This window comes from Lepisosteus oculatus, chromosome 5, assembly GCF_040954835.1.
Source record: "Lepisosteus oculatus isolate fLepOcu1 chromosome 5, fLepOcu1.hap2, whole genome shotgun sequence".
NCBI classification, from domain to species: domain Eukaryota; kingdom Metazoa; phylum Chordata; class Actinopteri; order Semionotiformes; family Lepisosteidae; genus Lepisosteus; species Lepisosteus oculatus.
Window position 1 is genome coordinate 49,462,470 of NC_090700.1, and position 15,007 is coordinate 49,477,476.

Below are 15,007 nucleotides of genomic sequence, written 5' to 3' on the forward strand. Positions count from 1 at the left end.
CTTTTTCAAACTAGGTAGGACTGATATTTAACATGGAAGAATGTACATAAAATAGAACACAAAAACAACACTTCTTGTTTTAAATTTTAAAATATAAGCATCTTGTTTTCTTTCACAAAGGCTGCCCATCCTGCCCATCCTGCTGTTCACCTATGGCTTTCCGAGATATGTCCAAGACCACCTAAGACACAGGCTGTCATGCTGCCTCATGCAGGAATGCTTTGGACACAGTGGAATTTCAACTTTCACCTCCTGGCTGTTCCTGAGAGAAGGTTGTTGCTCTCTGTGTCGAGAGCCTGCTAGTCCGCTCCAGTCACAGCCTCACCCGGTGACCTGCCCCGGCCTCCACACGCCGGACCTCAACACCCCGTTAGCGTGAGAATGTGTCAGCGGGGTCAGGCCCTGCTGTCTGTGTGGGCACGGGTCCCAGTGGAGAGTCTCCCCTTTCTTCCCATTCAGCCCTGGGCTCCATTCCCTCTCCTCGCAGGAACCTTTCCCACCACCACCATTACTATTTCTCTTTTTTTAACTTGCGAGTCCATATCCATAGTCATTGATACAAATAGGGAGATTAGGCTAGAATTCTCTTCTCCTTTTAATTTAAAGCAGCAAAACAGACATAGGTGCTGCAACAAAGGCAGTCTGCCTGTAGTTGAACCCTCCATGCTACTATCTGTAATCTTAGAAAAAAAAGCTCAAAGACATTCTGCCTTTAGTGAGTGAATTTTGTGTTCAATGAGTGTAGATGTGGGATGTACTGTGGTTAGCATTACTGCCTCACTGTGCGGGAGCCCTGGGTTCAATTCCTGGGGGGCTATATGGGTGGAGTTTGCATGCTCTGTGTTTCCTGCATTTGCGTGTATTTCCCCCAGGTGCTCTGGGCTCCTCCCACAGACCAAAGACATGCTGGTAGGTTAATTTCTGTAAAATTGGCCTTGGTGAGAGTGTGTGCGTGTTTGTGTCTGTGATCGACTAGCGTCCTGTCCAGGATGTATCCTGCCTTGCGCCCAGCGCTTCCAGGGCTGAGCGCCGGACCACCATGACCCTGAGTTAGATAAGCGGTTCTTGAAAGTGATGTGTTGAATGTAGACTAATGTATGAGATTTAAAAAAGTATATAAAATGTCCCCAGGGAAATAACTACAGAAAAACCAACGACGTGGAGACATCTGTCATTTGAATTTCCTGGGGTTTTTTTCCAAGCAATATATGGTTAAAATAATTTGGCTTCTCCTCTATTACTCACTTGTTGTGGAGTTTCTTTTCAGAGGAGACAGAAAAAGAACAGTTAAGACAGAACAGCATGGCATTCAAAGGGAAGTTCCTACTAATACAGCAACCTCTACTGTGTGTGAGCGTGTTTGCTGTGAGAGAGATTAGTAAACTGGCATGTATGATTCAGCTTCAAGGCAAAGGGCTGTGTGGCTCTGGCCTGTGCTGCAGAGTATGGCCAACACCCAACACAATGGGCCGCTTCAGACGACAACCCAGGACAGCTTTATTGCCTGCAAGAGACAAGGGATGACAGCCCAGAGTGCTGTAACCTTATCAGCAGCACTTTAAACACAAAAGCTGGGGCTCCGTGCCAGGAGGATAAAAAACGGCCAACATACTGTATCTGTCATGTAGGAGAATATTTATGCGAAACCGTTAAGAGTCTTAGTACAAAGGGAAAACGGTACGACTCCAGTGGAATAAGGAAAACATCTGACCTGAATGCAGAGAAGAAACTCTGTGTCTCTGCCTTTTGCATGGATGCTAGTGAGCCTTATCTGTGAACAGAGTTCTGTTTGGTGAAATTCCAGTAAGGCTGTGCCTTGTGTGCCTGAATTTAAAAGGCTAAGTCTGACCCCAGGGGATACAGCCCCTGGCTTCTAGGACAGAGTGAATCCAAGCAACCTACGTGACAAACTTCACAGCATACATGCAGAGAAGTGATCTTTATCAAGGCGAGAATATTCCAGTTACTTCACAGGCCTGTGACATTCAGAATTGAAGTTGTGCGTCTCCAGCACTTTCTGGGTGAAACTCAACTGTATCATCTGTTTTTATTACCTGACGCCGGGAGGAGCCTGTGTGTGTGTTGTGTCGTGTCAGGGTGTATTTCTCAGGGAAAGGCATGTCTCTGTGTGTGATTTCCTGTAAGCATGTCAGTGCCTGTGTGAGAGTGTGTGTGTCTGAGAGGGAAGAGATACAGCTGACATCTCAACCTTGCAAGTCATGATAAGGGCATTTGAACTGAGAAGTACTAATTCGTTGTTAAACAAATAAGCGTATTAATTAAAAATTCTGTTAAAAACTTATTAATTAAGTCTAGTGAGATAATAAAAATAGAAGAAGATCCATTTTTTGAAGCCACTTGGGAAGAAGGGTTTGTTGGCAGGCATTTTGGCCCCCAAATCAATTTAAGATGCCTGTCCCTGAAACCGCCATGAATAGGAAACAATTGTTAAAATCATAATGTTATGCATCTAAACAAACTGTCAAAACAAAAGCTCCCAGGAAACATCATAATAATTTCCATTTGTTTTTCAATATCAGTCGCTTTCCTGCCAGTTACTATTCTAAAATTAGCTTGTGCAGAACAGGGTTTTCGGGGGATAAGTATTCAAAATGGATTCTGCACTAATATGAGATAAATGCATGGGACAGCACACGGTGAACACTCTTACAGGAAAAGGAGCATACGTTTTCTCTTGAGCGTTCAATAAGTCACTGTCAGTTTATTCACAGAGTCTTCTCTGAGTGCTGTGTGCTCTGTTTCAAAAGTCCCTTGATTTAATTCTCAGATTACTAGTTCTAGCTAAAAATACATCTGTTTTTAAACAGAGTGCTGTGACTACATTTCATGGAATGCTTTTCTTTGTGTAGATGTGCTGTTCTTGTTGCTTTTCCATTTAGCCTTTTTTAACACAATTACTCCATACCAGTTCCGGGCAATTTAAAATGTCGGAGTGCTATCCCACCACAAGTGTGCAGGCAGGCCAGGGCTACCTCCCCTTGATGACTAAGGTGCAGCTGGAAAAGGTGAGCCTGCTGCAGGGGGGAAACAGAGATTATTTTGCAAATTAAATAATATCCTGCTCTTGCCAAGCTGTCACTACACAAGGCCCTGGGAAAGTTGGAGCAGTCTGAGCAGTCTGAGAGTGAGATAAAACCTCAGAGACTGTGTGAGACACCGGGAGATTTCAATTGAGCATCACAATTCACAACGGACCATATTTCAGGATCCTGTGTTCCACAATTCTGCCACCCAGTCTAAAGCCAAATTGTCATGTCTAGATGTGTCTAGAAGCGTCACTAAAGAATAACTGAATGGGTGTACTGTGTGCTTGTTTTTTTTAAAAAAAAGGGAAGGATGCAAAAAGATTCTGACTTTGGGAGAAAAACGGCTGGCCTACTTCTGGGGCAGGGTGTCAGTAGATTGTGTCCTGGAAAGTTTGTCTTTTCAGGTCTTGTTAAAATCTACTTTAAATCTTTTATTGGTTATGGTGCATGCTATATTAGAGCTGGTGCATACTGTTACTTTGTACTAATTAGAATACTAGGAATTAACCTGAGGAAAATTCAAGTAAATAGCTGCGTCAGCATGCATAGGCTGTAAAGGAACAGATAAAGGTTTATTCCATGCTGAAAGGAAAAGAAAAGAGACACAATGTGTTGGTTGTGGAGCCTTCTTCAGGTGTGTCAGATGAAGAATTAATTATAATTACAGATTACTATTACTAGATTATTATTATAAGTAATTAAAATGTTCTTCACACACACCTGAAGAAGGCTCCACTGCCGAACCATCGTGTCTTTTCCTCATTAACCTGAGAATGCACTTAACTCTCCTGTGGTGGAATGGCAACATCTCTCTCTTCCAGCTGCAAAACATCTGGCAGGATGAGTGGGTCAAAGCAGCACTTGTGCAATCCTGCCTGCCTTCAATGACTAGTATGAAGATAGCGAAGCAGGAAACCAACAGCAATCTGGACACTGAAAGCAAACAGCAAAATGCACTGCCTTGAGACAGTGAGGCACCACACTGCACCAGCCCCAGAGTAAAACTCTCCTTCACTGGACACACTTGAAACCGGAGTAGCTGTGCGGTCTTTGCTTTGCTGTACATTTGCCTTCTTCCTAAACAGACCTGGGACCAGTAAATGGATTGTGCAGAGTACAGAACGAAGTATTTTTTTGAAATGATGAACTAACCTGTTTTCACCTTCGCAGTGTTGTACAAGTGAAGTTCTTATTGACAGGAGGGAACGTCAGAACTGCAGTCAGTTTGCCCTGTGGAAAGAGACGCCAAAAAAAACATAAAAATGAAAATGTGGCCTAGAAGGAGGAATGATGTTAAGAGGACAAAAAAAAATGGTTAAAAATAAATAAAACTTTAAAAACAAATGTCTGTGAAAAATGCCCCACATGGTCTATATGATATAGTCCTTAGAATATAGCAAAACACTTTCCTTATGGTTTCAACTGGTAGTTGTTCCTCTACAACAGTGGGACGCTGACAGATCTACAGAGCTGAAAATAGCAGGCAGTTTGGCTCGTTTTACTGAAGTGGATCCCAGTGCAGTCGCTGTACTATTTCTGTTCCGGCAGTTCAGGAAGGGAGTAAGGGCCGATTAATTGCCTGTAACTCAAGTCCCTTTGCGCGCCAGTGGGAGACAAACAGAGATACGGGGTGGAAAATCTTTTTTGTTTGTTTATTTGATGTCATACTTTGGATTTTTCCAGGAAGGTTTGCCAGGGCAGTTGTGTTATAGGGGGGCTAATTCAGGAGACGAGAGGCAGAGATAAAAGAGGATTAAAGGGGATTGGCGCAGCGTGACTGGGAAGGATGAGGTCTGTTCTGACAGAGCGGCTACACACGTTCCCTGCACCACTAAGGCTGCTCTCCTAAAGCTGAGAAGAGCCCCCCCTTTCCTCCTCCTGCATGCAGATTCATCTGTCCCTGGCCCCTCTACTCTCTGACAGCAGTTCACTGTCTATGGCAGCTCCATTAAATACACACTATCTTATTCTGTGCTGTATTTCTCCACCAACTGTTGCCATAAACAGGTTTCACACCTGGTTTTTGCTGTCATTTACTTTCTCGGTCGGTCTCAATATCATTTTTGACAGAAACTGTTCTTCAGTCTTGCAGAGAAGGAAGCAGATTGTGTATGGGCTGTTTCACCCCTTCTGAAATACAAAACAGATAATAGTGGTCTTACATAAATGACAGGAGGATGGTCCCATGTTTATAGTATGATAGGAACAGAGTTAGACCTCTTTGATTCTTTTCTCTGCATCAAAAGAACCCACAGGTCTTCTTGGAGGTCAATCTCACTCGTTTTGATCTCATTCCGTTCTGCTGGCTGTGTGGGGCAGAGAACTCCTCCAGCATTCCTGCTCACATATACACAAAGCCGGTCTGCAGACTAACAAACAGTGCAGGCTGGGCAATCAATCTGCTCACACCCCAGCACCTCTAGCTTTCTGTGACCACCACACCACGGCGGTCCCGGTCTTCACAGCACCAGGGGCTGGGAGGGAGAGATATGGAACAGTGTGTTCAAAACACGCATTAGTCAACACAGAAGAGCACAATTCCAAGGTGTTAATCAGCTGGCATAGCTGGAATTCCTCAGCTGTCAAGGCTCATGTTAGCTGCAAAAAAAAAGACAAAAAAAAACAAGTTGTGCTTTGCCATGCTGTTCTCCAAGGGCTCCATGATGCAGGAACCTTTAAATCATCAATTTGTGTGGATTCATCTCAATACATGTGCAGATCTCGGTGTTCAATTACAAATCACCTTCACACGAGCTCCAGATGAAGGACATGGTGCTTGTGCTGCATGTTCCAGGAATAAACAAGTAAGGATTGTCTGCCACTGGACTCTTGAGACCATGGCTTCTGATGTCATATTTAGGTATACCTTTCCGTTGGCTTTGAATAAGAAAACTCTTCCCATCATTCTTGCAACAGCAAGAAATTGGGAAGTGTGGGGGAAGACAGAAAGGCTGGGAACCTCATGGGAATTTTGTAAGTTAAAGAGATAAGGGTTTGAGAAAGCAAAGTAAATGGTCAGTAGATCGTATGGACCCCATGACTGTTGTATGTTTGAGGAATGTAAACAGCCAGATAGGAGGCAGCGGGAGAGGGAGAGAGTCACAGACAGACAGGAGACGGATGGCGATAAAGACAGAAAGACGGCAGAGGAATGAGAGGGAGATGATGGTTAAGTGGGACTTTCCTGAGCACTAATTAAATTAGCCTGCCACTGAACCCGTGCTGAATGCCGGCCAGGGGTTTGATGTGAGTTAACAAGCGCACAGAAGCTGTGAGCAGTGACTGGAACGGCCAGGTTTGTTTTCCGAGAATTAGGAGCGAGAGAGAGCAAGCAGGGGAAGGCAAGAAGGGTTAAATAATCTGCAATTATCTTTTTATTTCACTCCCACCCAATTTGAAATCTCTAATTGTAAAGACTTGGCTTTCCAGCAGGAATTCCTGTGCTCCACTGAGAAAGTGAGGACATGTTAACCTCAGAACCACACTGCAGGTACAACGTCACCGGGAAAAGGATTTAGCCTCGATTGAAAGAGTGGCACATCTCTCAATGACTTCATCACAAGCCTACTGGCATCAGGAAAGTTGCAGGAGTCACTGATTTTGCCCCAAACGAAGAAATCACCCACCTTCCCATCTTCATTTGCAGCCACAGTCGGCTGGTGACATGACCTGTGTTTGCTCCAATGACTATTAAGTTTTTCTTCCCCCCCCCCCTCCCAAAACGTGTCTCTGTGAGCAGAGAGGAGCTGGAAAAGCTCAGCTGTGACTTCATGGTCCATGCCATCAGCCCGAAGGGTTTTCAGAGGTCAGGCTGCTCTGCCAATATTGTCTATGGAGTGGCTTTTTCCTAATTGTTGATGTCCAGGAAAGAAGTAAAGGATCACCATCTAGCCAGGCATCGGTGAATCTCCACAGCAATTGGAGATTGCTGGGAGAAAGGCCATCCTTAATAATGTGGGTGTCACGGCGTGGCGGGGCCATGTGAGATGAAGACCTGCTGGAAGGCCATGCCCCCCTTCCGCAAGGTGGGGAATGTGCTGAAGGAGAAGTTTGACGGGGACACCGAGGTGGAACAGCCCAAGATCAGTACCACCAAGCCTAGGAGCTGGTGCCCAAGATCTCGCAGCTCAAGCCCCACGTTGGCGAGGGCCTGGCCTACCTGGAGTCCAGCTCTGAGACCTGAAGAACAGGGTGCTGGGAACCGTCCAGCGCCGCTGCAACAAGACCTCCAGGGCCGTCGCCGGGTGCGAGCTGATATGCTGTGGCTGGGGCTTCCACACAGAGGACGTGGAGGTGGAGGACAGGCGAAGCTGGGAGTTCCACTGGTGCTGTTATGTCGAGTGTAAACAGTGTTGGAAACAGGTGGAGATGCACGCTTGCCGGTGACCGGGGTTTCAGCAGGCCATGAGCCAGACTGGGCAGGAGAAGACAAGCCGCAGAAAAAATATATGTCCATGGGGATATTTTCTATTTCAAAAGTTCCATAAAAAAACACGTCTCTTTGGAAAATTTCCAAGACGACGATGGGAGAAAGGAAGCAGGACAAACAAGAATAAGAAGGTGAAGGTCTGCACATTGATCAAGAGCAAAAGCTTCAGAGATAGTGCATTGTGAATCATCTCAGACAGCCATAGAGCAGGCAGGTAGAGTCTAGGTAGGAGTCAATTAGTTCCTTTGTGGGCACGTCATTGAACTGAACTCAACTTTCCTGATCAACTTAAGTAAACACCAATCTAGGTGAGTTAAAACCACCATCGTCACAAAACTAGAGTTGTACACTATTGGCACCTCTACAAATACACCTCCTGTCCAGCTTTCCTGCTGCAATCAAAATGCATTGTTCACATTTCCTCACCTGAAGGCTGCCTGACATGTTTGTGCTTCTCCCTTTTCTTTAAGTCTGTAAAATGTAACTTTCTCATGTTACAGTAGATGTTGCTGCCTTCATAATTTGTAGGCAAACACATCTATGATTCTTTGTTGAGCTCCCAAGCCACACCAGCCCTCCCCCATCTTCCTTCTTTGCAAGTGCAGCTATCCTGAACGAAAAATCAGTGAGTCCTGAAATGTAATTATCCCGAACTCATAAAACCCATTAAAAAAATGCTGCCATGTGCAGGGATTACTGGAGAAGCTTGACTGGAGACTTTAATTTGAGATTTATGCGAGCACTGGACTGTCAAGGACTAAAATTCTAATGGTCATAAAGGCCAGGATCTTGGGCTACCCAAAGAAGCATATTGACTGTCTGCCTAATTTTCTGCCCTCAGGCAGCAGATCAGTCTGCAAGCCCCACAGGAAGAGAAGAGGAGCTTCAGTTTTTATCGCGGGAACATGATCACAACACTGCATTCCATCTCTGTACATGCCACCTGATAGTCACGCGCCCTGAGAAACATATGGCCCTACAATATTCACAGTGAAAATTAAAAGATGATTTCTTCATGTTTAGTTGTTGTTCAATAGAAATTGGTACCAAATATTAGTTTGTTATGCTAGAAAAAAAATGTTGAATTTCAGTGAAAACTGACACTGACACGAGGTGACAAGAAGGTTGAGGGCTATTGAACTTAGTCTTGGGTAGACTGTCAGATGACAACAAATTAAATCGCAGGCTTTAGACTGTATTCCTCCTTCAAATAAAACTTAATGAAAGTAATAGTTCAGGTGGGTAGCTGCGTCAGCATGCGTAGGCTGCAAAGGAACAAGTAATAGGTTTATTCCATGCTGAAAAAAAGAAAGAGAACACAACGTTTCGGCCGTGGAGCCTTCTTCAGGTGTGTTCATTACTTAATGAAAGTAATAGCTGCAGACTTAAAAATTGTAAAAGTAGCAAAGACATTCTGACTCCTAACGATTGCTATTCGTGAGAAGACCAGCCGTGCTGAAATTATAGAGTGACGGGTGTTACCACATCCCATCTTTCAACATCCGTGAGTAAAAACAAGGTGCTTCTGACATTCCTCAACTTTGAAAGCACTGAAAAGTCTATTTACCTTTAACTGCTGGACTTATAGTCTATGAAGGCATGAGGCACGCATAAAGAACACAGACCCGTTTTCAGCTCTGAATATTGAATACCTCTTCCAAGTAACGCAGTCACACTGAAAAAATCTGAAAGGATGGCTTGTCAATGGCCACAAATAGTTTTAAATGTTTTGATATTGGAACTGGAAACCCTCCTCATTCTGTGGAAAGTCATGCTACACCTACTAAATTGCCGATATGTTCTCCAGCTTCTTAGTTATAAGTAACCAGTTCACCAACCAAGACTCATGGTCACTTAGATAGTTATTATAGCAGCACTCCTAATGGTTCACTCTACCAATGCAACCTGGATGTTTGATTTGGAGTGTAGGGAGAAAACAGGCACATCTGACAGGACAGAGTAATGAGCTGTGGATACCAATCTCCTCATAGGGGCAAGAGATCAAAACCTGGAAGACAATTTAATGCTGCCAAAAAAACAACACTGCTTGTCTTTTATAAATTGGGAATAACTTTTTGGTGAAACCTGAATCCCAACAATGATCTACTGCTCACCATAGACTCCTAAAGCAATATGATTATTTTCCAGTTTCAACTGCTTCCTCTCAATATGACTATATACTTACCACTGCTGGACGTATACAAAGGCATGAAACATACTCCAGTAAAGAATTTGGTATCGCCAAATTTCAGACACCTCATCTTTCAACCTACTGTGAAAGAACACTGCCATCTACTGGAATGGATAAGCACTGCACAAAATAGCGTAATAGTAATTTCAGCCATGAACCACGAAAAACCTCCTCAAATAAAATGTAAGATTAAAAGCAGAAAATACTAGGTTGCAGAAACTAACATATTCAGGAAATAAACTTTAAAGGTTGAAAATGATAAATTGCTAAGAAAGTGATAAATTATTTATTCCAACTAAGTTCATAAAAGTGATTGTTTGATCAGTTAATTCTTCTCTAAATTCTAGACAAGAATGATACTATTCTGTAATCTTTTCTAGAATAGTGTCATTAAAAATTAAAATGTACATATGTAACAGGAAACCAAACTACAATGCTGAAATACAGGAACATACTGTATAGACACCAAGGTCATACTGGGTGTATTAAAATTTTTAATATCCGAAAGAGATTTTAAATGACATATTACAAAAAAGTAACACTAGTGGACAAGAAACATTTGTATTTAAATAATAGAACTGTACACTGTTTTAAAAGATAACTCAAAAAAATAAAAATAAAACATTGTAAGACACCAAACAAAACAAAGCAAAAAAAAGGTTTCTCAATAACTTCTACAATAAAATTAATAACATTAACAGTTCTAATATTAATAATAAAAGTCTGGTATAACAAAAAAGAAGCTGAAAAGATAAGGAGAAGATGGAGCCTAGCTAAGCAATGGAGCAAAACATCACAGTATGAGCAGGAGGGGTCAGAGGTCAGAGGTCAGCATAGTAAGGCAATAGAAGAGTCGCTCTGTCCCAGAGGGGCGTGAGAGGACAGACCGCTCCACGCCCCCTGCATCACGACTATACCAAGCGTTTTAAAAAGTGCAAGCAGGAAAGGGTGCCAGCGGCATCTGCAAAGTCCTTTCAATTTAAAACAATGACATTTAAATTGATCTCTTGTAAGAAAATGCCATCAGCGAATTAAACATTATTTTTGCTTTAAATTTTGGTCTTTTCCTTGCTTCCTGAAATAGGAAGTTTTTAAGAGCTCCTCAAAGTCTTTCCTGCACCAAGTACGGGTTTCTTTTGTTGTGCTGACCATGGGTAAAAGGGATGTTTCGGTCACAGAGTGGGGAGAATGAGCTCAACAGCGGAGAGGCGTGTATATCCTCATGCTCAGGAAAGCACCATCTCCATCCTCTTCTCACAACTGCAAAAACATCCCCCGTCGGCAGAAATGGATAAAGGGAGGTAAGAGAAAATGCTGCTGTATATGTACAAAAAAAAAGCTTGTTCAGATACACTCAGAAGGAGGGCCTAAGGGAACTTTACTGCAAAGTAAACCCAGATCTCTTTTTGCTTTTACAGGCAGTGCTCAAATGGTCATTTCACAACTGGTCTGTTTGTTCCACCTTTTCCTCCTTCCCCTGCCTTTCAGTGGCGCCTGTACAATAGGCCACACTGCCAGTCCGCACCGCAAAACAGTAAGTCAAGCCGAGGGAGAGAGCCCCTGGAAGAGCCAATGTTATATTGTACTCTGAGTTTGTTCTAAGTTCAGTTGTTTTAAGTGTTCTGACAAGAAGCTTTAGAATATGAATTCCAGACATATAAAAGGAACTTCAGTGACTGGACACCAGGAGGCGTTCTGACCAAGAGAATCACAAATCATTCAGCAAATCTTACTGTATTTACAGCTGACAGCGTTTTGCAGTATGGGTTTGGTTTTGCAGTATCATGAACTCAGCACTGTGTAAACAAAGAAAAACACAAGCAAGATGTTTGCTTACTTGCTATTCAATTAATTGGGGCTTAAGGCACCAGGTAGTTTTTTCTGCTTTACCCTAAATTTCACATTTTTAGGGGCCATATTTCCTTATTTCTGGGATTTCCATAAAAATAAAATGTAGGTAAGCCAATTTCACACTTTCCGAATATTGAGTATTTGATTATTCTAGAGTAGATATATATAACCATACTCTGCTGTTACAGAATTATTTTTTTAAATCCACATCTTTAACCTGTTCTTCTATTCTTTGAGCTTGATTTTTTTTGTCCTGCTGCTCAAGCCTACATCCAACAAATTCACCATTTCTCTTTAAACATATAATAAACAAATTCACTTTTTTTCTTTTAATTTAGTGATCAAATTCTCCTTGAAAAAAAGTCTCAGTAAAAACTTTCCGCAAACAGGCAGTGAGTGATAAGCACAGTGCTAAATGTCCCTTCTTATCTGTTGTTATGTAAAAGTTAAGGACATTTGTATGATAACCTATCCATTGCAGGAACATTTCTCTTTTAAACCCTCAGTTACATTCTTTTCAGTGCTGTATTGTCACTCAAAGGAGCCACATTCACACTGCATGGGCCCGTAGCCTTAATTTAGCTGTCTGTGCCTTTTATTTGGATTTGCTGACAAATTAACATACACAACCGAAACTTTCTACTATCTGCAAAAACATGGAAGTCTGAGGGGATTTCTCCTCTGACGTATACAAACACTGTTTTATTTCTGTAAATCAAGCACCAAAGGCAGAAGTTAGGAATACCCAGCAGAAGGCATGTACAGCTTTTTAGACTTATCACTGACTGGAGACCCTCTTGACCTACAGAGAAGGAGCCCTGATGGTGATGGGATTGATGCTGTACAGTATATAGTAGCTTAATTTCATCACCTCCCTTCACCCGTATTCTGCAGCAGTAGCTTTAAGAATATGCTTCAGTGGTCTTAGTGCATTTCACTCCAGTCTTGTTCATGTAACTGTGGTAGGGAAAGGAAAACAAAGAGGAACTCTCAAAATTTTTATATGACCAGGCAATCTAAACTTTGTTACTCACAGTGATTTGAAGCTTAGAACAAAAAGAGATTTGAGACTGGTATGAGCTGCAATTACATTAATTCAGTATACACATCTCGAGAGAAGAACATAGATCTACTAGAGTAGCAAGTCCTACAGGTCCTCTTTCATCTTCTTTCATTGCTACAGCCTATTTCCAGATCCACTTACCCCTGTAAACCAAAATCAGAGAACAGCTCTCCAAAATCAGTTGAGCACTCTTGAGAAGGATCTAGTGGCGTCTGCGCTGACGATACTTCACTACATACTGTAGGTATGAACTTCTTTCACAAGAATTAAAAAAAAAAAAGAAACCGAGATTTTTCAAACATTGGTGAATTTCAACACACAGTATTGCTTGTGTTGTTTTTTAAACTTTTTTTTAAACTTTTTTCATTGTAAACAGTCTGCCCTTTTTTGTCTTAGCTTTAAAAATACATTCTAAACTGACTGCAAAAATATCTGCGGCAAATAACCTGTTACAAAAAAAAATATGAAAGAACATATTACAAGTAAAAATTCTGTATAAAAAAAAGATAACTCCCTCTTTTGATAAAATTATTTTTGCAGGGACTGGCGCAAAGGGGAACAATTTGGCTAGAGACTAGTGTCTGGCTTCTACAGCATGTAGACACCTAGAAGTACTGCCACTGCCTTTATGGCTTATTACACAGCTCTGGGACGCCAGGGAGGGCTGTGCAATTGGTCAATTTTGCTGGTGTTGGCATGATTTGGGATTCACGATATCGCTGCTGGTGTTTTCAGAACATGGCTTGTGTTATCTCGAGGCGAGCGGACAGTTAAAACCGGAGGAACCCCATCTGCAATGTCAATGTGCATCTATTGGGCCATCCCATCCTTTTCAGTTCTTTCTGATCACTACCCATTTTGCTAAATAAGAGCCTGGCAGGACAAAAAGCCATGCAATGTCTTGCCAAGGGGATGTGCCATGGGCTTTATGTCCCTCTCTAGCTTTTGCATACAGACTCCCACTTGTACTATGACTTTTATTTATGGCAATTTCTGAAAAATATAAGGGTCTGCATGAGGAGTAAGCCATGGACATGTGCATCGTCAGCAGGCCAGGTGTTGATAGGCGGATGGGCAAGGTGAGTACGACTGGTACAGCTCCCAGCGAACAGTTTTCTGTTGTGTGACAGCTTAAAATGGGGCAATGCCCATTCCTTATTCCAATCTGTGTAGGTGTGCTTGAATGTGCATGTTCAGGAGGGGTGTTCACTTTAACAAAGCTATTCTTCTTTTGATTGAGCTGTAAACATGTATATGTCCATACGTTTGTCTTTTTGCCCATTACAGAAGGACTTCCCCTTCTTACTCTTCAGTGGATGACGGGGCATCTACAGCCTAGGGCCCTTGGTGTGTGAGCATGAGGCAGTGTGAATCTGCAGTGTGTGTGCAGGGGGAGCACAGCGCCCTTTCCTCCTCTCCTACAGCCTGTCGCTGCGGAAGGTGTCCTCCACAGAGGGGTCAGGCAGGACCATGTCAGGGTCACTCAGCATACTGAGGCCGTCCAGGCTGAGCGGCTCGATGCGCAGCTCTTCACCGAGAGGGAACCCCCCCTCTGAGTCGAAGCACTCGGGGACCGCCGATAGCGCACTGCTGATGTCCTTGGACAGGCTCGGGTTCGATTCGTCTGCGGGGACAGAGAGAGGAAACCTCACAGCATATTCAGGAGTGCACCTCCTCCACAAGCCTGGCAGAGGTGATCTATAGACAGTGTAGTGTCATTTATCTTCTCAAATGCTTTGATTTTCAAACAAATTAACACAGGGTCACGGCCAGGCCAAACTAATCCATCACAGAAGGCTCAGCTACAACATAAAACGACCAACTGAAGCAAGAGATCTGCTGAGAATTTGTATTTATTGCTATGTTGAAACCTTAAGACATGAACTCACTGGTTACAGGACAGTGTGGAAATACAGCTTCCTTAATGAGTCCATCAGCACTTCCTACTTTACAGCTACGTTCCCCCTGCAGAGGGCTCCTCCTTATTTTGCACTGACAAGCTTTAGAGACAAAGCTGCTCTTTCTGCCTACCAGCCGCTGAGCCATCAGCAAGCTGAAGGCGGGTGAGCCAGGCTGCGCGCACATGTCGCTGGGGCTCCGTACCAGTCAGAATGATGTTGGGGATGCCCCCTCCGCAGTTGGAGAAAAGCATGTTCTGCCTCATCTGCAGCGAGTCCTGCAGGTTGCCATGGCTACCTCCCAGCCCCATCATCGCGGCCTGGGAGTAGGACAGGTTGGAGCCCGGGTCAAAGTAGCTGCCTCCCGGCATGGAGCTCATGGCGCTCTCCAGCATGCTGAACTGGTCAAGCTGGACGGGAGAAAGAAAATACGACTCCAATTCCATTTCAGCTTGCTGTGGAGCTGAACAATGTAGCCGAGCATGACCATTTCCGAGTAGAAACAAACTGACAAACACAAAGAACTAC

General features: G+C 43.3%; 1 protein-coding gene and 1 pseudogene across 4 annotated transcripts in view; one reads left to right on the forward strand and one right to left on the reverse strand.

The window, feature by feature from the left end:
• The first annotated feature begins 6,730 nt into the window (after positions 1-6,730).
• On the forward strand, positions 6,731-7,433 carry LOC102694867 (protein Wnt-4-like; annotated as a pseudogene).
• Positions 7,434-10,144: 2,711 nt separating this feature from the next.
• The window catches only part of crtc3 (CREB regulated transcription coactivator 3), a 36,437-nt gene continuing 31,574 nt past the window's right edge, over positions 10,145-15,007 (reverse strand). For all 4 annotated transcript variants that reach the window (XM_015343273.2, XM_015343270.2, XM_015343271.2 and 1 more), the window contains 2 exons: positions 14,685-14,889; positions 10,145-14,205 (listed from right to left, as the gene is read on the reverse strand). In XM_015343273.2, the coding sequence (XP_015198759.2) occupies positions 14,000-14,205; positions 14,685-14,889 (411 nt within the window). In that variant the 3' untranslated portion in view covers positions 10,145-13,999. The remainder of the gene's footprint in view (positions 14,206-14,684; positions 14,890-15,007) is intronic.